At 36.3% G+C, this 27876-nt stretch overlaps 1 protein-coding gene across 2 annotated transcripts in view; it reads right to left on the reverse strand.

The window, feature by feature from the left end:
• Positions 1 to 27876, reverse strand: part of LOC122800943 (ephexin-1-like) — an 822598-nt gene that overhangs the window by 239766 nt on the left and 554956 nt on the right. For both annotated transcript variants that reach the window (XM_044070328.1, XM_044070327.1), the window contains 3 exons: positions 20232 to 20369; positions 8350 to 8395; positions 7264 to 7328 (listed from right to left, as the gene is read on the reverse strand). In XM_044070328.1, the coding sequence (XP_043926263.1) occupies positions 7264 to 7328; positions 8350 to 8395; positions 20232 to 20369 (249 nt within the window). The remainder of the gene's footprint in view (positions 1 to 7263; positions 7329 to 8349; positions 8396 to 20231; positions 20370 to 27876) is intronic.

A 27876-nucleotide genomic window follows, 5' to 3' on the forward strand; every position in this document is an offset into this window, starting at 1 on the left:
AAAGATCAAAAACTGTTCCTCTAAAAAAGGCATCAGTATGGATGTCCCACCGGAGTAATTTCTGGACTCATGCTATCTGGTCTATTAATGTCTGAATTCCTATCTTACAAAAACATCTGGCTCATCAAATTTGTTGATGATACAAAAGCTGGGAGTATAACTACTAATATCAACATGCACTTCAAAGGTACTTAAACACCATCCTACAATGGTCAACCTCTAAGGGTTTAATGCAGAAAAGTGTAGATGCACTTTGACTATAACAGTGGGTATCCATATGCCTTGGACAACGAAATACTAACAGAAGCTATGTATCACAGAGATTTAAGGCTCCTAGTTGACTTGGCTTGAAAATTTGAAGATCACATTAAAGCTGTAATAAGAAGATAGTATGGTTTAGTAAGGGATATTTTCAGTGTGTCTTCAGTAGAGATGAGAAAGAGTTTGATCTCTTTACTTACCTCTGCAGTGAGGTCCAATGTTAGTCCTTCACTTCTTTTGGTTTATCAAAATTAAAGAAACTGGAATGTATACAAAAAAGATTTACTAGACAGGTAAAAGGGCTTAATCAGATGGCATATAGGAAATGACTGGGACATGTGGCATTGTTCTCATGTGGGTATAGGCTAAGAATGGACTTGATCCTGGCTTTTAAATGCCTAAAAAATGAAATCTTAACAGCAGCATTGGGTATCTTTTTCTCCAATCACAACGCCTTTACTAGGAAGAGGATGCATAGTAGTAGCTGGAGAACAGAGCACTATAAGAAATAACAACGATATCTCTAGAAGGCCAAGATATTATACAATCCTGTAATAAAAATAACACAGAATTACGGGGAATGTCCACATTTTTCGGTGAATTGCATTTCTTGGGTAACATTAGATACATGTTACCCCGATAAGACACCAGCACTAAACAAGATCATTAATCCCTCCAGCAACCTGAGGTCACTGCGCTCTGCTGACAAACTGTTGGTTCAAACAACCAAAAGCATAAATGTGGCTGATGACTCTCTATTTGCCAACTCTGTAGGCAAAACTTGGAACTCTCTACCTGCTGAACTTATTCTCCAGCCCTCTCTAACCCAGTTCAAAAAAAAAGCCTCAAACTACACTTTCAAATGCACTGGAAATGTCCCTGTTCAAAACCTGACTAACAACCACCCCCTGGTATTGGATATCTTGCCTAATTAAATCTGTCATTTGACTCTAAAATGTATATGACTTTGCTTTGTGGCATATCTAGAGCTCACTACAGGATAAAGTCCTTATCTGTGTGAAACCCTTTGGGAAACTCTCAGTTGCCTACCATGTTCTATAAATGTTTGTAACCTTACTGAAGACGGTAAACTATGTTAATTTGTAAATTTGTAAATGTTTCTAATGTAATGTAATCTACTAACTTGGAGCTTTTCTCCCCGGGCCTCCGCTGGAAATAGACATATATCCAGTTGGACCATCCCGGTAAACAAATGTTAAGTAAATGATAAATAAAATAAATAAATATCAACAGACAACCATAACATGGTCTGAACCATGAAAATACATTTGATAATAGTGTCAAATAGTGTCAAACCATGTAACTATACCAACTAAAATGTTTTAAGTTATCAAAAGTCTTTTGTGATAAGCATTGACATTTTCCAGTATTTCTTCTGAAATGGAAGCAATTTAATGATTGGGTAGATCAAACTTTAACTAAAATGTTGTTAGATTTGGCCATAAGCACTAAAGAGATTATAAAGAATTGGGACAATGGTAAAATGAACATTAAAAATGCAGTAAATGAAAGTAAATGAGATATGGAATTATAGTCACAGTAGTTTAGTAGCGGTCTTAACTTGGGGAAAAAGGAAAACTGTAATGTTAGCTATACCAAAAAGGGGAAAGATCCTCTTGATCCAGGGTAATACATACATATTTCAATCTAAATCATGACTACAAAGTATTTGTGACAATTTTATTTACAAAATGGTACAGACATTGTCAAGAATAATAGACCTCATTCAGCATGAATTTATAGAAGAAATGCAATATCACAATATTACTAGAACACTTATGACTTAAAAGGCTGCATCAGACAATAATAATACATCAATAAGTTTAGATGGCAAAAAATGTTTGACAGTGTGTGTTAGGAATTTATGAAGGGATCTTTTGAGGTGTTTGGGTTTTTGCAAATATGGATAACACTAATATTTAATATCTACAGAGCAGCTGGTGCTTAGATGAAGCGTGAATGAACTTTGTAAAGTGTTTAGCCTTATAACAGAAAATAGGTAAGGGGTCCACTTTCACCGTTACTCTTTGTTTTGCAATTAGAGCCATTACCCAAAAGCATAAATCAATCAAACATAAGTGGATATTAAAGGAGAAATATTTATGAGAAAATAACTCTTTTAGAGGATGATATAATATTGTACATTACCAATCCAGAACATGATATGAAAATTATATTTATTAAACTAAACAATTCTGAGAGTGTATATATCATGATATAAAGTAAATGAAGGAAAAACAAAGGCTATAGTAATAAATTATGCCCCCCAAATTACTGGGCACAGAACACCCCTTTCATCAGGTCATGGCAAGATGAGATACATGGGAATTTGGTTGAAATGGGATGTCAAATAAGCAGTTTTAGATATCTGGGAAGAAATTACTCACAAGATCTTAAGGAAGATAAGACTGTGGAAATCATTATTTATGGTCCTGGATAATAAGATACAAGGAATTAAGATGTTTTCATTTAATAAAGTAGAGTGTAATACATGGTGTAAAGCTCACTCATCCAATTCTTAAGATTTGTTTTATTCTGAAAATAAAACAATAGGGTCACTAGTTAATTTGTGATCTCAGAATACATTATAAATAGTTAGCGTATTTAATTAATACAGTTTGAGCTTAGGAATAGCAGATTAGTTGTTTGTGATATTTGGATGTCAATGCTTAACAATACCAAGTTAAAATATAAGGTCTAAAATGAGGCTACTTTATTAGTATTGTTTTCACACATAGCAATAAATCGGTTGCATCAATAATCAATTCCATAACAACAAGTTTACCCATTCACAGGGTTGCACAGTATGTAAAAATAATAATGCTGTAATCAATATTTACTCTACAAAAAAAAACTGCCATACAATTGAGTAATTAGTATATATTGGAGCTAGTTATATTAGTTTAGTAGGTATGGGGTGGGCTTGTCATCAAAGCAGGTAAACCAAGACAGCTCACTGACTCTTCATTGGATTAAAAGCATTCAATAATATGACTCATATTTCATTAATATAGAGAGGGCACAACATGCTAAAGTGGATAATGAAGCCAAGAAGCTTAGATCACATTGTATGTGTAAGTGTAATTAGAAGGATTCCTACAATCTTATTCGTTGAAGGGCAGCTTGCATGCATAGCTCCTCTGTCAGAAAAGGTTAGTGCAAAAACATGTCTAAGTATTATTAGTTTCTGTAAAATCCTTAGTAAGATGACCATATAATAGCATCATGTCTCTGAAAACATTGATGTTTGCAGTACTTCAATATTTGCAGAAAGCGCATTCTAATAATGGAGAGATGGAATGAAAAAGGTTACATGGAGTAAATTAGTTGTAGTTCACAGAAATACACATTTTTACCTGGACATGAGGACATACCACGCAGTATGCTGTTCTTGAAAATGTGCATGGTGCTACCAGTGACTACATTTGGTGACTATATCTGACCTGTCCTTTTTTCTTCAGAAGACAGATAAGGCGATGTAAGAAGCAATTGCATAACAGAATATGTACAGGCCTGGCATGCTCTCAGTGCCACAGGCAATTACTTTTGTCAACAAGTAGATTTAAACAGTGTTCAAAACTTATGTAAAAGTGCATTCACTGGTGATTATGGCATTTAAGATACTCTTTTCAGTTTTGGGTCAATTCCAGACCAGACTCATTAACTTTTAACTAACTGTCCTCAGAGGAATATTCTGGGATTGATTCTCCTTCACAAATACATCCCATATCGATTTTACAAAGTAATAGCATGACAATGCTAGACTGCCATCATTAAAATGCTTGACTTTTATGATTGATTAAGCAGCTCGCATTAGATCCAGTAAAGCATCGGGCAAAGTCATATGCTTCAACAATCTAAGGAGGACCATTATTGTACCAGAAGGCCTCTTGGAGCAGTAGACCACAGTTATAAAATATGGAATTTTAAGCAGACTTTATAAATTTTATTCTAAATAACTTTTTATTGAATATATTTTAGAATACAATATACAACAAACTGATAAAGAAATACAGCAAACTAGAACACACTTACAGCTAAGCAAACTATATACACTATTTACAGAAAATGTAATAAAATGGATTTCAGCTTTGTAAATATAATGATACATGAAAACAGAACTTTTAATGGTGTAAATATGCTAATTATTCCAAATATACACCACAGGAAAAAGTGTGTAAACACTGGAATTGGGCAGGACTCTACTATATAAAACAGGGACAGCTATAAATTGATTTAATACCAAAAGGCTGCTACCAATGTAAAAGTATAGAAGGGCAACATAACCTCTCAACTGTCCAGATTTTTGCCTCATATTTTTGGTTTGTTCCTCATAAAATTTGTGATTTTCTGGATTTTTGCTGCAAATCAGTGAGGACTGAATTCACTAAATAATGACAGGCATTTGAGTTTCAGACTTTATATCCTTCAGAAATGCATTGTAGGACAAGGCCTTTTATACTAACAATTACATTTGTAAGAGCAATATTTAAAAATCGTCCCTATTTTTTGGACTTTGTCCCGATTTTTTATTTTTATTTTGCTAAGACGTTGAGAGCTATGTGCCCTACTTGTGTACTATGGATGGAAAAGAAAAAGTATGTAAGAATGTTTAAATAAAAAAAAAATATCAGCCTGTGAGCTTGAAACCACAGTCAATGACAATTCAGATGGCAACACAGATAACAAAATAAGATAAATGTGAAATAAAGCATTTTGACTTAAAATACATTATTGCTATATTATCCAAAAGAATTAGATAACTTAAAGAATGTATAATATAAAGGAGATCTGGTTGCAATACATTTCATTTTAACAAGTGACTGTGCTGATAGAGATGAAATTAAAATCATAATAGCTTTAACTTTAATTTGTAAGACATCTGAATGGTGATGCACAATGTCCATAAAGCTGAAATGTGCTCCTAATAAAGTCATACCATTTGCTCTTTTTTTTCACTAAAAATGAAAGATCACTGGGCTCTTTGGCTATTAAATGATAACAATTTCCTACTACCAGTTGATTGCAGGAATCCCTCACTCACAGATACAAGAGAATTCCAACTTCATTCTAATTACCTGTGATCTGAGGTATGTATTTAACCTTACCTGAACTGTCAGATATTTCAAAACTCTGTGATGAGTGCTTTCTGGTTTATTAAAAGGCACCCTTTTGTTTAAAAAGATAAACAAAGACACTATGAGCTCATACCTTGCAGGAAGCCCAGTACAAGATCCTAAAAACACATTTATGAAAGCAGAAAAGGATTAGACTTACTTATATGCAAGTAGGAGCAATATGACTAAAAATCAGCTGGGTTCATTCACATGAGTATCAACAGGCAAGAGAAAACCAACTTCTCTAAAATGTGCTGATCTTTTCAGCTTTCCTGCATTACATTTAAGAGTTAAAGTGCCTTTTGAATATTAGTAATTCAGGGATGCCTGTAGTAAACATACTCAGTTCTTTAAAATTAATACCCATAAATATCTGTTCATAGCAAAACATGTATACATATTAAATAAATACAGTAGATAAAACAATTCAAGCATCATTTCTCATACTGATAAAATGCATTGATTGTTGCTAGCTGCATGGTACAGATGGATAACACCCAGATTATGCTACAGATGACCCAAGTTCTGTTAGGGGTTTGAAAGTTTGTAGATGCTGGCTAAGAAGGATAGCAGTAAACAACCACTGCCAGCATGCCTATCAGGGGGAGGGGAGGGATTTTTACCTCACCATATGGAAGAAGTGTTATATCCGGTAGAATTTGAGCCTATTTATTCTATGCTGGCCAAGTGAATTTAAACTGTAAGACAATGGAAACTTAGCATGTGGATGCATGATTCCCCTTAGAAGACAGCTATAGCACAGCTCTGTGTTGGTGGAGGGGTACTCCATGTGAGAAAGGGTAGGCTACCAGACAATCAGCAAGCTGGCCTGCTGCCCAACTATTGAATCTCACCATTGTATAAAGGGCTAATTGGGATTCCCAAACAGGAATGGATGGGCCATAGGGCTCTCACTTACCATATAAATGCTCAGGTCCCATACCCCTAAACTGAATGGACTAACTAGGGAGTGAAAAAAAGAAAGGAAATGGCATTTATTAATTTGATATGTTCGCAAACAATGATTCCCAGTTAGGTTCATTCTGCTGTCCCAAGGGAGAGGAATTGGAATGACAGTAAAACAGTATTTTGTTTCTTGCATTATGTTTCATTGCCTTATCTCATAATCTGACCTGATGCACCCAGTTCTTAAGCAATCATAAGTCCCTTTTCAGCATTCCCCAAAAATAATCTTTCTTTGGGTGATAGCTTTCTGAAATCCAAACAAATCAATGCATCTTGATAAAAGACTCCGATTGGCTGATTTTTTTCATACTGGCAAACATTGTACTTCCTTTTGTTTGTCAGAAATGGCAATGCAACACAGAAACATCTGGTATAATTTAGGATCGGTGCTGATAACTCAGTTGAATACTGGCTTACTAAGAAAGAAATTGTTGATTCCACACACCCACCACACAAAGCAGTGTATTTTTTTGTGATGATGTAACCTTTAATTTTATTGATTTGTGAATACAGAATAAGTAGGCAAAGCCATCCTTGAAAAAGTTTGAATCATAATGTGATTCCTTGTTGAAGGATTCATCAAATGATTTTCAACCCATGATTTCGCATATAACCAGATGTTTCTGTCTTTTAGTTTTATGTAATAAACTGATGAAGACAGAAACAAAACTGTTGTCTCTGTTTGGAAGATCAGGGCTTTATAAACTAAGCCTGTTAGTTTACATGTCAAAAAATGTAAAGTTTACCTACAATATGGTACGTGCAGTGAACATTTTCATTCTATGCAGAGGTGGGAAGCAGTGGCAGTTGTAATAAACTCCTCTTATCTATGTGTTCAAGAAAGGCTCATGATTTTAAGTGTAGACGCCCACTACTATTGTTAAAAGCAATTACTTACCATGTTCAAGTCTTGTTTTCCAGTCTGTGAAGGGCGCCTCCCAAGTAATGACTGGCAATGGGCACCTAGATATGAAAATAATAAGGTGAAATCCAGAGTTAATACTGTTTATACTTAAGAGAAGAAGATAATATGATTCCATCTGGTGTGGGTGCACTTCTTTTCTAGCCAGTTCCTCTACTTTCTCTGGACTTTTTCTCCAGCAGTAACTTCCATTATTTTCTCCACAGTGAAACATCTCACAGTTGGTTGCACCGTGGCTATGAGTCACCTTCTATTACATCAGCAGTAATTAGAGTAAAACAAAATTCATTGCGCTTGATGGCCAGTCATTTAGAAGGCTCTCTACACAGCACTTTATTCTGATTCTCCAAGGGCAATAGCAAAAGTTGCAGTCCTTAATCATTCTGTCCCCTGCTTACTAAGCAATTCAGTTCCTTTTTCTTCACTCCCACCACCAGTCACTCGTCTGTAATGCTTCCCAATCCTTTCATTCCCCTTTCTCCTTTACTTCCGAATGAATCTCTCATTATTCCCCACCATCTTGTCTCCCTTTTTCCTCTATCATTGTATCTTCTCTTCTCCCAGCTTCATCGTCCTCCTAAGTGAATATTGCATCTCATCCTTCTTTTCCATTCTTCTCTCATTTTTTACAAAATGTAAAACCACTGCAGGTAGCACCTACTGACACATCCTCTCTCTCTGTCTAGCTCAGTATCCACCAATGCACCTAACTGTTACGAGTCGTACCAGATACTAGTCACATGCACATCACCTAAGGCACACGCAAGCATCCTTGGTTGAGCACATGAAATTACTATATATCACTTCTGCAGTTTTCCATCTTTTTCCTGTTGTGCTACTTGAAAAAGATATCATGCCTACCTGCCCCCTACTCACCAGTGCCCATAATAAAACAAAGCTGCCCTTTTATTATATCATAGATACAACCACATTAACTGCATTTCATATCTAAACAGTTTAAAATGAGAACACCTATGGCCAGGACATCACATTAAGTTTAGCCAAACTGGCACTCTTTAAAAAAATTAAGGTTAATACATGTACATTTTTAAAGTTACGTACCTGCTTTCTGAAGGTTCAGCAACTTGTTTGTCTGAATGTACTTGTTCTGCAATGAAGAATACACATCCCCATTAATGGAATACACTTAGCAGTCCTTGTATAATGCATCTAAATGCTGGTAAACTATTCTGGCACAGTCATCTACACAGGGAAAAAGAAGCTGCTGCTGTGATCTTATAGTACAATTATCCTGTTTTTAATTTAGCTGTGAGTTTGGAACTGAAACAGTATGTGTACAATTGTGTGTAACTTCCTGGCTGTCTGGACATTTTGAATGTCCACACTTCTTTCCTCAATAAGATCTTATTTTGTTTTTATTTATCTTGTGCTTTCTGATTTAAACAGGCTACTGTACAGTCACACTCGAGTAGTATAAACCCTCTGAGGCTAACTAGCAAGCATCTACCTCTCCTGCTGACCTTCATTTCTTATTCAAGCAGCCAGTCCCATGCTGCAACTGACAAATGACTTCACAACTGTGCAAAACGTAAATGCACGTGTGTATCTTTACATCAATGCATGCATGCACTCTTACTTGCTTGCAAGTATGCATATGAAAGTTAAACAAATGTTATCTGTTTTGTTAAGTTTATAATAAATGATTGCATTTTCCATATTAATAACTATAGTTGTGTATAACTCAAAGAATATATGATGAATCATTTCCAGTGTTGCTCTTCACTGTATGCAAAAGCGGCATACATTCTGGATGCAGCAAACACATTGCTTGGAATAATTTCTCTTGCAGTCCCTTCACACTCTATTAAGCCTTATATACTTGCTTTATACTAGCTGCTATTACCTTATCTAAATAATAACTATATTAAACAAGCAAGTCCACTGCATACATTTTCAGGGGCAACCTGACACTAGCATTTGTTTAAGTGACTTGTTCAGAGACACACATGAGGCAACTGCAGGCTGTGGAGATCAAACTCAGGAAGGTTGCAGCAAAGTCTAGATCTAACATATACATACAGGAGTATAATTAGAATAATGTAACCAGCATAATAACAGCAACATTTAAAACTGACTACATAACAATGCCTCAGAAGATGTACACTAAATTTAAATGTTTGCTTGAGTGTGGTATATACAGATTTCTATTCACTAATTAAAACACTGAGCATCTGTCACAGATTTTATCTGCGACAGGTTTATCGCTATAAAGAATGAAAACGTTATGCAGGTGCAGAAGGGAAAGAAGAATGGGAGAAGGAACTGAGAGGGGACAAACCGTTGTGATAAGAATAAAAAGTGAAAGTGATGTCAGTGTGAACAGGTATGACATTATGGACAGTTATTTTGCCACTAGGATTTAACCACTAGGAGTTAGGTGTAGGCGAGTGATTCTAGTAGGTTTAGTTATTCAGTATGTCTTTCTTGGTTCATGGTGGGGGATTTTTTCTATGGTTAGTTGGACATGTAGTAGTCTGACAGAGTAGTACTGTGTGACCATTCTTGAAGTGTACGTCTCCTTTATGAGGATAGACACACCTCCTCTTTAGGTTTTTTCTTGCTCAGATGGTGGTCTGAACATATGGAGGGCATTGTAGCCTTGCACAGCTGGGGTGCTTTCCACAAGTTTGAACCATGGCTCAGTCACTGCACAGATGGCAACATTTTCCTGGGTGCGCCATGCTTCTACGGAGTGCAGTTTCTTGTTTAGACTCCTAGCATTTAGCATTAGTACCTCAAGCTATTTCAAGAGAAGATTTTGCTATGCTGGGAGGTAGGTTACTTTGATACTGCATAAAAAAGGCACCATAGGACTGTCTAATGCTTTTGCCAATATCTGAAAGACTAGAGGAGAGAGGTGCAGACCATCTCTGGCATAGCAGCATGGCCTATCGATGATGTCCTCCCAAGCTGACAAATATTGGATCCCCTTGGACTGATACCAAAAATTAAGCCAATTGTTAAAGTCAATCATTTTTTGTTTGTACTGTGGCATCATCCTTGGTGAAGGTAGAATGCTGTCAAGACTAAGCTCATGCCTGCCTGTGTTTCACATAACCTGCTAGCGTAATCATGTCTTTTTTCATATAGTCCAGGGAGGTATGTCTCAGGTCATTTACACCCACATGTGCTATGGCAGAGTCATACTGGTACCTGTTGCTGAATGACATGAGTGCTTGTATGATCTGTTGGATCCTGGCACCTGAAAGGCAGCTAACCATAGCACTCTCCTTATTCAATCTGGTGAGGGAGACATCCGTGTATCTCACTATGGTGTTTCCTATGACCAGGATGTTAGGTTTTGTGGTATTTTGCCTTATATGCTTTTTTCCTGAGACACTGTTATGTGTATTTTACATGTTATAGTTGTTGTTGACTTTATTGTGTGTATATAAGGTTTCTGGAGGCAGCATTTGGGAGGCCTCTGTGTTTTCAGTAAGTTACTAGTAAGTACCTTTACATACGTGGGTTTATGTGTCCAATCCTTATTTGGTGTTGGAGATGATATGTGTGTGCTGACAACCTGTTTGGCATTTGATATATCTGTACGTGACAGACCTGCCTCCATTTTCATAGTATAACTACATCTCTCTCACATATAGTATTTGTTAGTTGCAAGATTAAGTGGGTTGTCGGTACACATGAGGCAATTACTACATTTCCTCAACATACCCTTGTCCACCAGGCTGGCCACAGAGATGTTAGAAAACTGTTCATCCATGATCCTTACCCATGGGTTTAGTCAGGGAAGGGAATGGGTTAAATTATACTTGACTGTCCTAGTGGCATAGAGAGTGCGAGTGGGGATATACTTTGTGTAGTCAGAAGCAACCACACAAAGTGATTCTGCTCAGCCCACACCTTATTTGCTCCTAGAGCAGCAAGGAATAGTGTTACTGATAGTTATTCTAAGGGAATTTCAGTATCAAGGCATTTTTGTCTATACAGGGCACTACAAAAGCAAGACTTTAAAATGAGCAAAGAGAAACAAGTGTTAAGCTAACTACCAATCAGGAAAACAGACGATAAGCCATCTACCAACAATCCCCAACTCAGACAGGTCAGATCAGCACAGTTCTGCCACAAGAGTGCAGAAAAAGCTTACTTAATATAGAATGGCTGGTTTGGATCCTAAGTATAAGAAGAGCACACAAACTATCTACAACAGCCCTAGAACTATTAGAAACAGGGTGGCTAATGCATTTGCGATTAATTAAAGTAACAGTAGGCAGTACAGTTTGTTTTATGTAAAGTGCAGCAAAAAAAGCTAATAACTGAAGACACTGCTAAAATACAGTTGAAATTAACAAGAGAAATGCAACAAAATACTTATTTTCATCTTTTGAGTAATGGATTGTTCCAGGTGAAAGCAGAATCTCAGCACTCTCAAGCGAAGTTACCAAATGGCTAGCAGCTCTGAGCAATTATGCCAAAGCCCGCACAAAACTGAGGCTTAAAAGCAAGCAAAGAGGAACAAGTTTTAAGCTAACTACTAATCAGGAAAGCACACATTAAGCCTTCGAGCAGCATTCCCCAACTCAAATAGTCAGATCAGCACAGTTCTGCCAAAAGAGTGAAGAAAAAAACCTTCTTAATGTAGAATGGCTAGTTTGGAGCCCAAGTGTAAGCAGACCATACAGACTTGTTACAACAGTCCTAGAACCAGCAGATACAATGTAATACAGTGCAATTAATTACTTAAAGTAGCAGTAGACAGTACTTTTTTATGTAAAGTGCAGCCAAAAAAAAAAAACAGCAAATAACTTAAGAAACTGCTAAAATACAGTCACAATTAACAAGAGATGTGCAACAAAATACTTATTTTCATTTTTTGAATAATGGATTGATCCAGGTGAAAGCAGATTCTCAGCGCTCTTAAGCGAAGTCGCCAAATGACAAGCAACTCTGAGTAATTATACTGTAGATTTCAGAATGCAAATATAGATTAACACAATATTTTAGTGAAGCGCAACTAATAAAAAGGGACTGGAGTTTCTATCTGTCAATCTGTTGGCATAACTAGGATAATACATGGTATCTTACATAGAATAGTTGATCAGTCTACTTTACAAGTGTTAAGGCAGTGGTAACAGCAGAGAGGCTTATCTGCAGTACCCCTACCAATGCTGCTATCTAGAGTGCCCTATTTGTCCAAACTGGATTGCTCCCTAGGTTTGTGGCAATAATGGGAACAATGCAATAAATGAGAGAGAACAACACAGTTTGTGATATTTTGATTTCTGTTTTAGAGGTTAGATGTGTATCGTTCTCAAGTGAGTAAGCTCAAGTGCTGTATGATTACTGCTGTTGTCTGAATGCATTTGATTTTGGATTGGATTTATTCATGTAAGGTTTGAATACTTCCATTTTTTTGCTCTTATTATATTTCAGTTTGGTTTCTTTTAAACTTTGTTTTACCTCAAAGATTTTTCATCTTGGAGTTTTAAAACTTCTTGGCTTGAGTCAGTTAGGAAAGAATTGCTTTCCATTCGCTGACTGACAGACCATACAGACTTGTTACAACAGTCCTAGAACCAGCAGATACAATGTAATACAGTGCAATTAATTACTTAAAGTAGCAGTAGACAGTACTTTTTTATGTAAAGTGCAGCCAAAAAAAAAAAAACAGCAAATAACTTAAGAAACTGCTAAAATACAGTCACAATTAACAAGAGATGTGCAACAAAATACTTATTTTCATTTTTTGAATAATGGATTGATCCAGGTGAAAGCAGATTCTCAGCGCTCTTAAGCGAAGTCACCAAATGACAAGCAACTCTGAGTAATTATACTGTAGATTTCAGAATGCAAATATAGATTAACACAATATTTTAGTGAAGCGCAACTAATAAAAAGGGACTGGAGTTTCTATCTGTCAATCTGTTGGCATAACTAGGATAATACATGGTATCTTACATAGAATAGTTGATCAGTCTACTTTACAAGTGTTAAGGCAGTGGTAACAGCAGAGAGGCTTATCTGCAGTACCCCTACCAATGCTGCTATCTAGAGTGCCCTATTTGTCCAAACTGGATTGCTCCCTAGGTTTGTGGCAATAATGGGAACAATGCAGTAAATGAGGGAGAACAACACAGTTTGTGATATTTTGATTTCTGTTTTAGAGGTTAGATGTGTATCGTTCTCAAGTGAGTAAGCTCAAGTGCTGTATGATTACTGCTGTTGTCTGAATGCATTTGATTTTGGATTGGATTTATTCATGTAAGGTTTGAATACTTCCATTTTTTTTGCTCTTATTATATTTCAGTTTGGTTTCTTTTAAATTTTGTTTTACCTCAAAGATTTTTCATCTTGGAGTTTTAAAATTTCTTGGCTTGAGTCAGTTAGAAAAGAATTGCTTTCCATTCGCTGACTGAAAAGGAATCCAATCGAGCTAAATAATGGGTAGAGCTGAACAACAGGATATGTGGCTGCTTTTGTTGCCTGACTGTATTCGTTTTTGTTGTACTTACCTGCCCCATCCCTATTGTGCTTTTAAACATTGTGCCTTTTTGATCTCCCCTCCCCTACTGTAAATTTGACTTTGGATGCTCCACCCAGTCTGATCTCATCTGCTCATTCTATTGGAAACTGAAAGATCATTTGGGAAGGCCCTCCCCTTAGACTCTTAAAGCTTAAGTTAACTTCTGTTTCGCACCATCCTTCTCACTTAGTACACATTGCAATATTCAGAGTATTAATCCTTCTCTTCTATCTTACTATTAAAATCTCTAACAGCTGGGATTAGACTACCAATCACTAGTGAGCCTAGGAACTGCTTTCTAAGGAATTGGCTTGGGATTACTGGTTCTGTTTCGCTTGGTGAGAGAAGAAAAAGCAGATGAACATTTTTCCTAGCATTCATAGAGATTACCACTCACTGGAAAACCTGAAACCTTCTTAGGAGCTAACTTGCAATTAATGCTATTAGTTTTCTCTTAGTGAGAGAAGGAGTGCAGGGGCATTGGTTCCTGCTGATCTCTGAAAAGGCAGTGTGAATGGGACTTCACTGAGGGGTCTGGTTGCAGTTTTGGTGAGAACCTCTTCAGGGTCTTCGTGCAGTTTGGCTTTCTGTTGCATCTAGCTGCTGTAGGTTCCATCCAGGGTGTCTTCTAAGACAAGACAATGTAATGCAATAATAGCAAGTGTAATGAACCCATAAACACCTGGGTTAGTACTACTTTTCAGGAAGCAGCTAGGGATTAGTGCTACTCTTTTGCTTCTGGTGAATAAAGGAACAACTGATCACTGATTCCTAGCTATGAGCAGCTGTGTTGAAACCAGCACTATCTCCACTACCATCCAGATAATACCTCCAGTAAATAGGAACCATGGATAAGCACTCTACTGCAATTTGTGTAGCCAGTCTGATTGGGATAGGCATCTTTGCATTGTCTCATACAGTCTCATGATCACCTACTAAAATAACATACAGTATGGGAGAGATGTATGTATTTATTGTCACTATTGGCTAAAAGCTGACACACTGTCACCACTGATGCAAGGATCCCAAGCAGCTCACGCAACAACATACCTTCCCACAACTAACATAAATCGCAGTGCCCGCATTATGCTGAGGTTCTAAAGCTTAATTTGCCCAAACCACAAAGACCTCCAAAATGAGACAAGGTCATTAAGCATACTCAGCAACATTTCAAGCCCGAAACATGGGCAAAGGCTACTACCTCACATAGTAACCAGGGTCACACTGTTTCAGAGATCAGGTCATTAAGGCAGGCATCCACCCAACCAAATACTTCAGTCATAGGTGACTCCATAATACTGATGCAGCACTCAGTAGGCCAAGTAAGGAAAGGGTGACAGTCAGTTACTTGTCTGGTGCCTTGATTTTCCAGGCCACCCAGGCACTCAAGTTTTTTGACAGTCATAATGGTACTTGCTTTTCTAGTACATGTGGGTATAAAAAACCTGAGATATACCTTTCTGGACTATATGAGTAGAGAGATGAGCTCAGTCTGTGTGAACTTGGCAGACATGAGCCTATGATTTAGCAAACTTTATCTTTTCAAAGGATGATATCAAAACACAAGCAAAAAAATATTTGACTTTAATAATATATATTGCCAATAATGGTTTAGCTTTTGGTGTCATTTGAAGGGGATACAATATATGTCAGCCAAGGAGAACATGGTCAACAGACCATGCTATTTCATTAAGAATGGTCTGAATCTGTCCCCTCTAAGCTTTTGTGTATTGGCTGAAACATTACCTACCCCATAGTGCATTTTTACCCAATGCCAACTGGATCAAACTACCTTCATAACAAAACAAACTAAGGAGAAGGTAATGGTGTACTACTGATCAGTGCTAGGAGCCTAAATAAAATACGCCACTTGCTGCAGGCCCTCCTCCATTTGGAGGGCCTAGACATCTGTGAAGTGACTGAGATGTGGTTCAAATCATTGGAAACCTCTCCACTGGTGCAGGACTACAATGCCTTCCACACATATAGGCAAGCTATTGTGCAGGAAGGGAAGAAAGGTGGAGGTCTCAATCTTCATCCAGAAAAGACTCACCATCAAGGCTGGTTAAGAGCAATACACAGCAGTGTGTTACACCGAATTGTAAATGCCACCACCTATACTGAAGGTGTGGATATAAGCAAATCTACTGGCTCACCTCTGGTAATCTCACAAGAAATATCAGAAACCCATACAATCCCAGCTTTCGCGCAGGACCAAGTAATGGAGGTGCTCTCAAAGACCAACAAAAATGTCATCTATGGGCCCCAACAACATCCTAGGATGCATTATGAATAGCATGAAGCATTATATTTCTGAGCTCCTAACAGCACTGTTCAACCTCACCCTCAAAAGTGACTTTGTACCAAGTGAATGGAAGACAGCAGCTGTCATACCCCTGAATAAGGGAGGGCCATCCACCAACCCAGGCAATTACTGACCCATAAGTCTGACCAGCCTCATATGTAAAGTCATGGTAAGACTTATCATTGAACTGGTCAATAAAGACATAGGAAACCTCCAAACACTGGACTATCCCAGTTTGTTTTTTGTCAAAGGCAGGTCATACTTTCATAACATAAGAGACTTTTCCAAAAATAAAAATCACAAAAGAGATGGATGAAAGGAAGACAGTATGCACTGCCTACCTTGACCTGGCCAAAGCCTTTAACACAATATTTCACTCAGGGATTGTTGATAAACTTGGAAAATTAGGAATAAACCATTGCATCACCCACTAAATTGCAACCTGGCACACAGATAGAACACAGGAAGTTAAGATGAGGAAGCCACCCCCAACAAAAAATACTGTCACTGGTGGGGTCTCACAGGGTTCTGTGCTGGATCTGCCCCTAGTTGGCATTTATTTCTCTCAAGTCAAAGCAGCAGCAAGGGGCTATGGCTGACCAAGTTTGTAGATGATTGCAAGCTGGGAGCAGTCAATGAATTCCCCCAAAATTCAGCAATCCTACAGAAAGGCTTGCCCCACACAAATAACCAGTATCAGAGTCATGGACTAAAGCTAAATGGCAAAAAGGGAATTATTGTACTCTTTGAAAAACTGACTGCCTCAGGGACCTATCACATTGACAATACACCCCTGTCACATTGACAAAACACCCCTATGAGTAGAAACAGTAGTTAGAAATTTGGGAACTTACATAGACAGCAAACTAGAATTTGACTAAAATGTCTCCACAGTTCTAAGAAAGTCCTTTTATATTGCATAGCTTATAAGTAGAGGGAGAGCTTCTAGGTCCAGAGGTGTCATCATCCTAGTTTATTAGGCCCATCTTTGAGGGCAAAGTCCATTTTGGTATGAACCTGTCCAGACATTTACAACAAGTAGAGCGACCACAGAGGTTTCTTTCAAAAAGAGTACTGAGCCTAAAATACAAGTCCTAGGTGGACTGCCTCAGAACCATGTAACTATACTCAATTTTCTTACAGACTACCAACAGGTGAACTATGTGTGGCTTATAAGACATCCTCAAACTCAGCCGTTAGAGACCTACTCCACATCCGCAAGTTTGAAGGTACTAAGAACACCTGGGCCATGGACCCAAACCTGTTCTGCAATGTAAACAGAATGATTTGGAGGGACAGGTGCATATTTCAGAGGATACCATTACTCTGGAAAAAACTTCCCATCCACGTAAAATAAAGCTCATCTCTGTCCCTATTCTCAAATACAATTTAGACCAATGGATGGGAAATAGGAAATTTATCCCATCCTCTTAATGGACAGAGGCAGTGCTTAAATTTCCTACCTTGTAGTACAGTTCTCTAATATAATGAAGGTGTGACCCTCACAAATAAAAGTATGGAAAGGAGAGTTAAACACTAATTGATAACATGGCTAAGCTTAAAATGTCCCCCCTATGAACCTATGAACTCTACACCTAACAGCTCTATGGTCTTGGAAGAAGCTTTCCAGTGGACATCAAGAAACAGGTCTTGATGAATCATAATAGAGAATGTATCCCAGAGTGCACTGCCACAGCTAGGATTACATCAGTGACTGTGACTAGGAAGTGGCTTTCTCCTTAATTAAGCTTTGCATCTCCTTTGAGCTGAGAATCATCAGATTTAGTAATTCACAATTGGAGTAAAGAATGTAACTTATTCTTCTTGCAAAGGTGCAAAGTCAGTCCCAGAAAAGAGAAGCCCGGTATTGCTTCTTTACAATGTCAAATACTGATATCTTTGCTCCATCCCCATAAAGAATTTAGTGCTGAACAGAAAGAGCTGAAGGATGGGTGACTTGTTGAGATAGTGATATATGTATGGGTGTATCATACTGTAGGGACTCTTCCATTTTATAGTTTTGGTGCCAACAGATAGATTATTTCATGCTCATTTTAATTAAAAACAACTGTTGCAGACTTCAAGCTTCCCCAATGCATGCACCCTATAACCTTGCCTCAGAAACTCCCATGCTATAATAGCACCCCAGTATGACCCATACTGGGACGTGTATTTCCTATGTTACCCATGCATAGGTTTATCCTTAGACTCCTTACTTCATATTATCAATTCTTAAAGCTATTGAAGCTCTGGAAGAGAGGAATTTCCCCTTCAGTGACCTCTCCTCTGAAGAGCATGCATATCCACAACCAGCAATGTTTGCAAAAGCACAACACCAACGAATACCACCAATTGTTATCTGGAGCACAATAAACCTGTTTAAGGAGATTATTGTGGTGTGTGTGTGATTTATTTTTTAAACAAACTGTTAGTCACATAAGATGCTATATTTTATAAATAATTTATTAAAGCTCTTAAAATAATATGTTTCTAAGGGCTATGCCAGCTGCAGAACAGAAACAAAATCTATATCAAACTACTACCACAGCACCTTTATCTATCACTTTTTGCCAGCCCATGTCTCTATAAATGCATGCATGTCCAGTGTTGAATGTTCTGCACACAATGTGATCCATCTTCCATTCTGGTGCCTGCTATAAACCACACTTCTGAAATGTCCAGATTTTCATGTTATATTTTTTGTCTGTCCCTCAGAAACTGTGGTTTTTTGGCAAATCACTGAAGACTGAAGTCACTAAATAATGGCATCATTTGAGTTTCAGCCTTCATTTCCCTCAGAAAAAATTCACGCTAAGGCAAATGTTGTTATTTTAGCAACTTTTTAAGTTCATATGTGTAATAATTAGTGTGTGTCCCTATTTTTGGACCTTTGTTTCTCCATTATTTTGGCTCTGTCCAGATTTCTTATGCTAGGTTTAGAAGTATCCCTAACTGGCCACAAGCTACAGAAGTAATTAGCACTGGAAGTTGAAAATAATTAATGTACACAACACAGTTTATTGATATCTGCAAAACCATCAGCTACCACAAGGAATTATAATTCAGGATGTTAAACATATAAGATGTAAACTCCATTACAACAATTCAACCAACATAGTCACACATTCTGAAAAGGCCTTGTTGTATAATTCAAACATTTTAGTAAGTGGTAGACAAACATTCAATTCACAATTCATACTCTGTAAGGTATGTAGGAAAACATAAAAAGTAAGGATTATTACAAATGAAAAAGTAGGAAATATAATTCCCCAGAAACTACAATGCAAGCTCCAGCTGTAAAATGGAAGCTACATATAAAGACACAACACATGCATACACCTGCATTAATTACCTATTGGCATCTATACACACATATGTGTGTGTATATATATATATATATATATATATATATATATATATATATATATATATATATATATATATGTATATATATATATATATATATATATATATATATATATATGTATATATATATATATATATATATATATATATATATATATATATATATATATATATATATATATATATATATATATATATATATATATATATATATATATATATATATATATATATATATATGTATATATATATATATATGTAGATATATGTATATATATATATGTATATATATATATATATATATATATATATATGTATATATATATATATATATATATATATATATATATATATATATATATGTATATATATGTGTATATATATATATATATATATATATATATATATATATATATATATATATATATGTATATATATATATATATATATATATGTATATATATATGTATATATATATATATATATATATATATATATATATATATATATGTATATATATATATATATATGTATATGTATATATATATATATATATATATATATATATATATATATATATATATATATATATATATGTTTATATATGTATATGTATATGTATATATATATATCCACACAAACAATTATTTCTGCAATTTCTTTTGCTGAAGGCATGTGTGGTGGGTATGCTTTAGCATTTTCCACAATGAAAGGTCAAAGTTTCCTGCCGGTATCTATCTGAACCAAGCTGTAGTGGTATTTCACACTTACGTTTGCTCCTGGTGGTCTTCTCCCACTGTCTGTGCAGAAGTTGGGGTTCTTCTTTACAGGATGTCTTCTCATGGTGTTTATGAGTGGCATTGGAACAGTGAATTTCCACATAGTCTCCATCATCAATATTTTCCACAACTAATATGCAAAAAATTTAAAAATAGAAATGTCATTTATAATCTGTGCTAATCTTTTAATAAAGGCTTTAATTATTATGGGCAGTTTATCAGAGCTGTTCAAAAACATGCTTATTCAGTGATCCATTTATAAAAAATTGTAAGATCACACAGTGACAAGTAACATGTACTCTTACAACTGTAACCAGTGGGGACCCTCATTTCATGAGTCAGGTAAACCCTTCATATTCTGGCATCATCCATTCATCTCTATGGCATACCTGATTACAATCGTGTGGCACTTCTGGTCTTCCACTTAATAATATGTAGATAATCCTTTAACAAAGCACAATGTAATTGTAGTTAAGGAGAAAGAACAACTTGTGAGATGTTATACGAGTGCTTATTTATTGTCAGTAACCTCAGAGTGATTATGTATTCAGTATCTGGTTAGACTCATAACAAAACGTTAATCTTTATATAGTACAATTGGTCAATTTTTTTGTTCTGTGCTTTGTCGCAGTTAACAATGAATATATAAAATAAAGTTTGCAGGTATTTAACGGTCTCATCTGCAGAGTTAGTCATTTTATTCGAGGTTTCAGCATCCCACTGCATACAAACTTGTTACAGCCTGTTTAACTTTCAGTCATACCTCTCTCTCAACATCTTAGAGCACGAAATCTGGACAAGGCCATAAATAATGGAGGAACAAAAACCCAAAAATAGCAAAAGTTTTTAAGTATTGTTCTTTCAAGCTTAGAAAGTCGATAGAATAACAGGATTTGTGTTAGCATGCATTTTCTGAGGATATGAAGTTGGAAACTCAAAAGGCTGTCATTATTATCTGACTTCAGTGTTCAATGATTTGCCAATGATTTGACGTAAATCACAATTTTATGAAAAACGGACTGAAAATGAGGTGAAAATCTGTACAGTTGAGAGGTATGCTTCCAGTATCATCTTTTAACTTGTATATGTCAACCTTCTGTTTTTCCTTCCTTCTGCTCATACCTCTCAACTGTACAAATTTTTGCAGAAAGTCCAGATTTTTGCCTTAAATTTTTAGTCTGTTCTGTATAAAATTTGTGGTTTTCTGGTAAATCACTGTTGACTGAAGTCACTAAATAATGGCAGATGCTTGAGTTTCAGACTTGGTGTCATTTAGAAACTATGTGCTAACGCAAAACCTCTTATTCTAGCAACTTTTTTAAGTTTATAACAGCAATATTTAAAATCTGTCCCTATTTTGGGGCCTTTGCCCCCCATTATTTTACACTTTGTCCGGATTTCTTGCCCTAAGGTTAAGAGGCATGCTTCTGCTATCCCCCCACCCCAGCCAAGGAAACAATCTGCAGAAAATGAAAGCAGCTGTTGTCAATGAGTGTCTGTTCATGAGGCTATTAACATTAGCTTCAGGGATAATTTTAATTCATGATTGTATATAAGATTAAATGTAGTCAATCTCTCTCTCTCTCTCTCTCTCTGGTGGTGGAATGTAGTTCTTGTAGTACTGATAGTCATGTGGTAAATAGTTCTGAAACATTTTAAAACAGAAAAACACACCCACATTTTTTATCTAGCAAAATCATCATCACTCGTTTATTATTCATGACCTATGAAGTACAGTGATTGATAAAAACATGATGGAGACTTGATAGCCTTGGAGAGCAATAAATGCATCAGTGCTGGATTGCCTTTGCTGCTATGCTGTGCTCTACAGATTCCTTGTTGTGATTTATCAGAGTAAAACAATACATGCTGCCCTGAGACTTGTATCGTGAAATACACTGACGGTCTGAATTTTGCAAGCTCTGGCTGAAAATATTCTATTCTGTTCATCATTTTTGTGCCACGTTTTTGTGCACTTTTTAAACCTACCACAACAGTAAAACTAGAGGAATTCTCATTTTCCAAAGGTGACTCTAAACCATGAATATGAAATCTCCTTTCAGGTGTAGGACAGTTATGTCTCCATCCTGAAAAAAAAAAAGAGCCATGCGCATGGGTATGTTGGAAATTACAGGTCGAATAATGTAAATTCCAAAATTATACAAAACTGTTATTTCGAAATAGAAACAGAGAGCCTTGATTTTGATTGCTATAATTAACTTGCCCATGGCTCCTACCTTCCTGCTAAGGGGTAATACCTGGGTGGCTGGTTTGGATTTACATTAATTCATCTATGTCATTTACCATTAAGCCAAAGTCATTGGAAGAAGTTTTCTGAAGGCTACTTTCAATGGTGGAAAAGCAAAATATTTTTGTGGAGGGATCTCTGTACTCACCACGTGGGGGTACCCCTAACCCCAATATTTTTATATACCTACCCCATGGTCACACAACAGTGAGGAAACATGCAAATGTGGGTTCACCGAAGTGGAATTCATTGAAGTTTTCCCAATTACATTCCATTCATGGCAAATGTTGACTGTCTGTCTCCTTCTAGTTCCTATGGCTGTCATAATGTAGGAAGGAGGGTTTTCATTTATGCATCACTCACTCTTCTGAAATGTTTTTGTGGCATAAGTACAGGCTGAACATATACAGTCCCACATTTCCATCCTCCATCAGTATTGATTTTGTTCTGTTTAGTTTTGCTACAAGTTACCTGATTAGTTCCCAGTGTCTCCATTAGAGGATAGATTCCATAAAAATTAATCTGCAGTTCTCCTAACTTGAACAAATGCAAAATAGCCAATTTTAACTTTGTGGATTTCTCTAATGAAATTTGAAATTTGTTGATCACTTTTCTCAAAGGAAGGTAATGCTACTATGGTTTCTACTTGTGTACTGGTAATGAAACACAGTTTGGGGGCTTTCTTTTTTCCAAGATTTTAGGGGCTGGAACCTCATACAGTTTTTTTTTTTTTTTTGAGCTGAAGCTTCAACCAGCTTCCTTCATCTGTCTGAATCCTCAATTATGTTAATGTCACTAAATCATAAGGGAAGCCTTAGTCTCCTATCCTAAACCTAAGAACAGCACATTAGGAATCCTCCTGTGAGGTCTCCCTTCCCCGGCATAGCCATGTTGCTCCCTAGCCACTATTTAAACTATGATGCTAACGACAGTGTTGCTTACCTTGTAACTTGCGTCATTAAGTATATCTAGTATCCTACCTTCTCCCAAAGATAATTCACATACTATTACACAACCCAGTATCATAATTAAACATAAATGCAAACTTGTATGACTTGTTCCACAGGTACTTTTAACACTCAAAAATAATTTTTATTTGACTGGTTGGAAAAAATGGCATAAATGTCAGAAATGGCATTTGTCATTTATGAGATAGTCTGAAGAGATTACTGTAGCTTTGATTCTGTCCAGACATTTGCTAGATGTATGTTGCTACATTCATCAGGTTAAATGCACATATGTAACTAGTGTTCTTAAATATTTTTATGATGAGTATATTTTATTATTCAATATGACTTCATGGACAAAGGTAGTATACTTTTTGATATTCTGCACTGAAGGTGATGAACACGGATAATGCAGGTTTGTCTGTCAGACTACAATAGTAATTTTGCCAGAGAGCTGAACAGTAGCTGATATTCTATACATTAGATATGGCTAATGAAATAAAAGTAAACTGTTTCATCGTAATGCACTGAAAACTTCTAAAGAAACAAGCTTACCATTGGGAATTAAACTCAATGTTTTTTTTTTCAATATTTCTTCCTTAAAGTTTCATCATATTCCTTTATTCCCACTCCTCATGAACAAATAAAAGTAAAACAGTGTATGGCTTGCACCAAATGTGATTTTACACTGTGAATGATAAATGGCCTTTCAGAACTCAAAAATGTGTCATGGAAACACAAGCAGCAGCAGCCCTTTGATAATTTAAAAGAAAATCAGATAACATTTTTATTACACACACAATACATTAGATGGATAGCAGCAATTTTGTAATAGGTTCATAGGTGTTTACTAGGATAACGACCACACGGGCCTTTTTAAGTCTAGCCATGCATCTCACATCTCTGACAAGCTCTGATACCCTTGATAAATGTAAGCAGGGGCCTGGAAATGAACCATTTACAGGTTACCTGTGTCCATTACAGACATAGGTGCCAATCCAGGGATGAATTTTCATTTTCTCATCCAACTGTCCAAGTTGCACTTGAATTGGGTTAGGGAGGAAATCTGCTTCACATGGATGGGGAGCCTGTTCCATAGACACGGTAGTCTCTGGGATACATACCTATCTTTCCAGCAGGACCTATTTATATCACAAGCAAGGTTTAAGTCTTTAGAATGGGTAATTCTGGTGCTGTTTCTTTTGTGGATATGCAGGAGGTCCATCAGAGTGGGGTCTAACAATGCCCTGTATGCCAGGCATAGATCACCTCTCAAAAGCCTGAAGGAGTCAGAATACAGGGATAGGGCCTTGAAGCGGTATGAATAGGACATTTTACTTACGCCCTGTATTCTTTTAGTGAGGAACCTCTGTGGACATGTTAATTGTTGGATATGCCTGGTTAGGTACATACCAAAGGGGGCATTGTATTCAATGATAGGTCTGATGAATGCCGAATACAGTGGAACAATGACTTCCTTGGACTTCGATGCCATATCTTTGTTTATAAGTTGTGCAACATGAATAATTTCCTCACCTCTGTAGACACATGATGGTCAAAGGATAGATTACTATCTATGTGTGTCCCTAAGTCCCTGACTACTGGGTCATCTCTAAGGGGTGTGTTGTCAATATCCTGTTATCTATCTTATAAACGTTCTTAAAAGTTAATTTTGCAAGTGGAAATTATCCAGAATTGATCACTCAAATGTATCTGTTTACCTGTCAGTGTGCAAGAATCCTTAGTTACCTCTCTAAACCTTTGACCTTTTATTACAAATCATACCTCTCAACCTCTTAGCATAAGAAATCTGAACAAAGTCAGAAATAATGGGGGACAAAGGCCCAAAAATACATAGATTTTAAATATTGCTCCTATAATAGTATTATTCAGTTACTTCAGTCCTCAATGGTTTGCCATCAAACCACAAATTTTGTGAGGAACAGAGTAAAAATATGAGGCTAAAATCTGGACATTCTGTGAGAATCTGGACAATTGAGAGGTATGTTACAGTCGCCTTGGCTCACATGATCTCAGATCTACCAGTTTACAGGCTTATTACAAAATATCACTTCATTTTAACTGTGTCCTTATAATTATTTTCTAAGAAATTATTATTATTATTTTAAATTGCATAATGACTGCTTTTTTGCATGAGATGCCAATGAGCTTTGGACATTTGACCCTGATTTAGGATGATAGCAGTTTTATGATGTCTAATAAACTGTCAATACTTAATCTTACGTTAGCTGAAAAACAAACCATTTAAATATACGATACAGTCTACAAGTATGAGGTTAGTCTAAACACATGATGACTCATTTTCCTTAAAGCTTTTAAACAGTGAGTCTGATCCTTTTTGAGAGTACAGAGTGCATGTCTAAGGGGTAATCACTTAAATGTTTGGACCCATGAGAATCAGCCCTGAAACATGGAGACTGAATGGCCAAAAAATAGACTCATATATATATATATATATATATATATATATATATATATATATATATATATATATATATATATAAAGTCCAACATGGACATTTCCTGGAATATTCCCTTTTGTCTGAGGTATGGCAATTTCTGAGTTGGTATATACAAGTTCAGAGAAGTTTAAGGGGGGGTGGTGTAGGGAGGCTTACCTCCCTACAAAAAAAGAAGTTTAAAAGAGATGTGCAGTCGTCAAGATTCACTCTTTTGATGGGTTTTGGGTCCTTTTATTTGGCTTGTCAGCACTCAGAGTGCCAACATTTCAATAGAGACCCATCTAAGGAGGCATACATTTATTAGAAGCTCAGGAAACTGGCAATACCAATAACTTACATTATTGATGCACTCCGCTCTACTCTGCATATCACAAACAAGTATTCTGACTACTTCAATATATGACAACATTCAAAACTTTTATGACACCTTTTTAAGTAGAAATGTGATTTGAACATGCATAAACACATTTTCACTACAAATAATCTTCCCTTTAAGTCTTTTTAACTCTATAATGCAAGCCACATAGTGTTGAGCAGTAATTGCAGACAACAGAATGATGTATAAACACTCATATTCTTAGCTGCTGCATAGAAGATTCAATTGATCTTGGGTAGTTTGGCACAGACATCTGTTAATTAGATAGGCATTTAACATGTTCTCTACTGTGCAATTACAAAAATCTTATAGCTAAACACTTATTATTACTCTGACCTTGACTACAGTGAATAAGAGGGCACACACACACACACACACACACACACACACACACACACACACACACACACACACACACACACACACACACACACACACACTCATTTTATATTTCTGAAGCATGGGGAAGAGCCTCCTGGATAATTTATCCATCTATCTACAGCCCCTTTTTCCAATTTTTGCACATGGGGTCAGGGTGTCACTTCAACAGTGACAATCATTTAGAGCCAAGGTTTACACCATCTGGTGGCTAGCCCTGCCACAACTGTATCCATTGCAGTCTCACCTTAATTTTTTTTCATAATGTGTTATGAATGCATTCTGAAAACAAAGTTATTTAGCTGTTTTGTTGCCATATATACAACCTTTTATTGTTAAGTATACATTATTGTTATTAAGAATAAGAATGCAATGTAACTCTAAATATTAAATAAAACATGCAAACTCTTATATAGCCTAAAATAATGACAGTTTTACATGCCTGTAGCCTCTACGTATTTCTACATGTTGCTGTTCTCATTCATTCACTCTATGGCACATAGCCTATTTCACACCTTAAGTATAATTTTTTAATAACCAGTGATATAAAGTAACTGCTATAATGTATGTATTAATCCTGGTAAGTACAACAGTGCTAACTTATATCAAGTTTTGTAATTGTACTTCTGAAATCTTATGAATAGCTAGAGATTTCTAAATAGCACTTGTGGCACCTTTACTTAATGCCATTTTCCCAGTAAATTACTCAAGTCACTTGATTACTATGCATCCACCCTTGTAAGGAAATCCTTTTTCATTGCACAGATTATAAAAAAGGTTTTGCATCCAGATCCAGAGTTGTAATCATTCCACTATACTTGGCATTTATTAGGCCAATCATTAAGATAATTGTTTCTTTTGGTATGTACCTGTCCAAAATGTTCACAACTAGAATGATAACAATTTCTCACTAAAAAAAATCAAGAGGCCTAAATCATAAAAACTACGCAGTATCGATATTCATCAAAGATACCCACACCTCCAGGTTGGTGGCAAAGCACGAAGCATCAGAGACTATCCATGTGCAACTAACAGTGGGTAAAACTGCCTTCCAGTTTATAGCCTGCTACAGACCACCCTCCCAAACCCAGGAACCCCACTCGGCCTTTCTGAGAACACTGGAAAATATGAAGGTCTCTCCAAACACCATTATATTGGGCGATTTCAACTACCCAAACATAGACTGGGAGCATTACTCTAGCTCC

Source organism: Protopterus annectens, chromosome 4.part1, assembly GCF_019279795.1.
Source record: "Protopterus annectens isolate FY-2018-M chromosome 4.part1, PAN1.0, whole genome shotgun sequence".
In the NCBI taxonomy this organism is placed as follows: Eukaryota; Metazoa; Chordata; order Ceratodontiformes; family Protopteridae; genus Protopterus; species Protopterus annectens.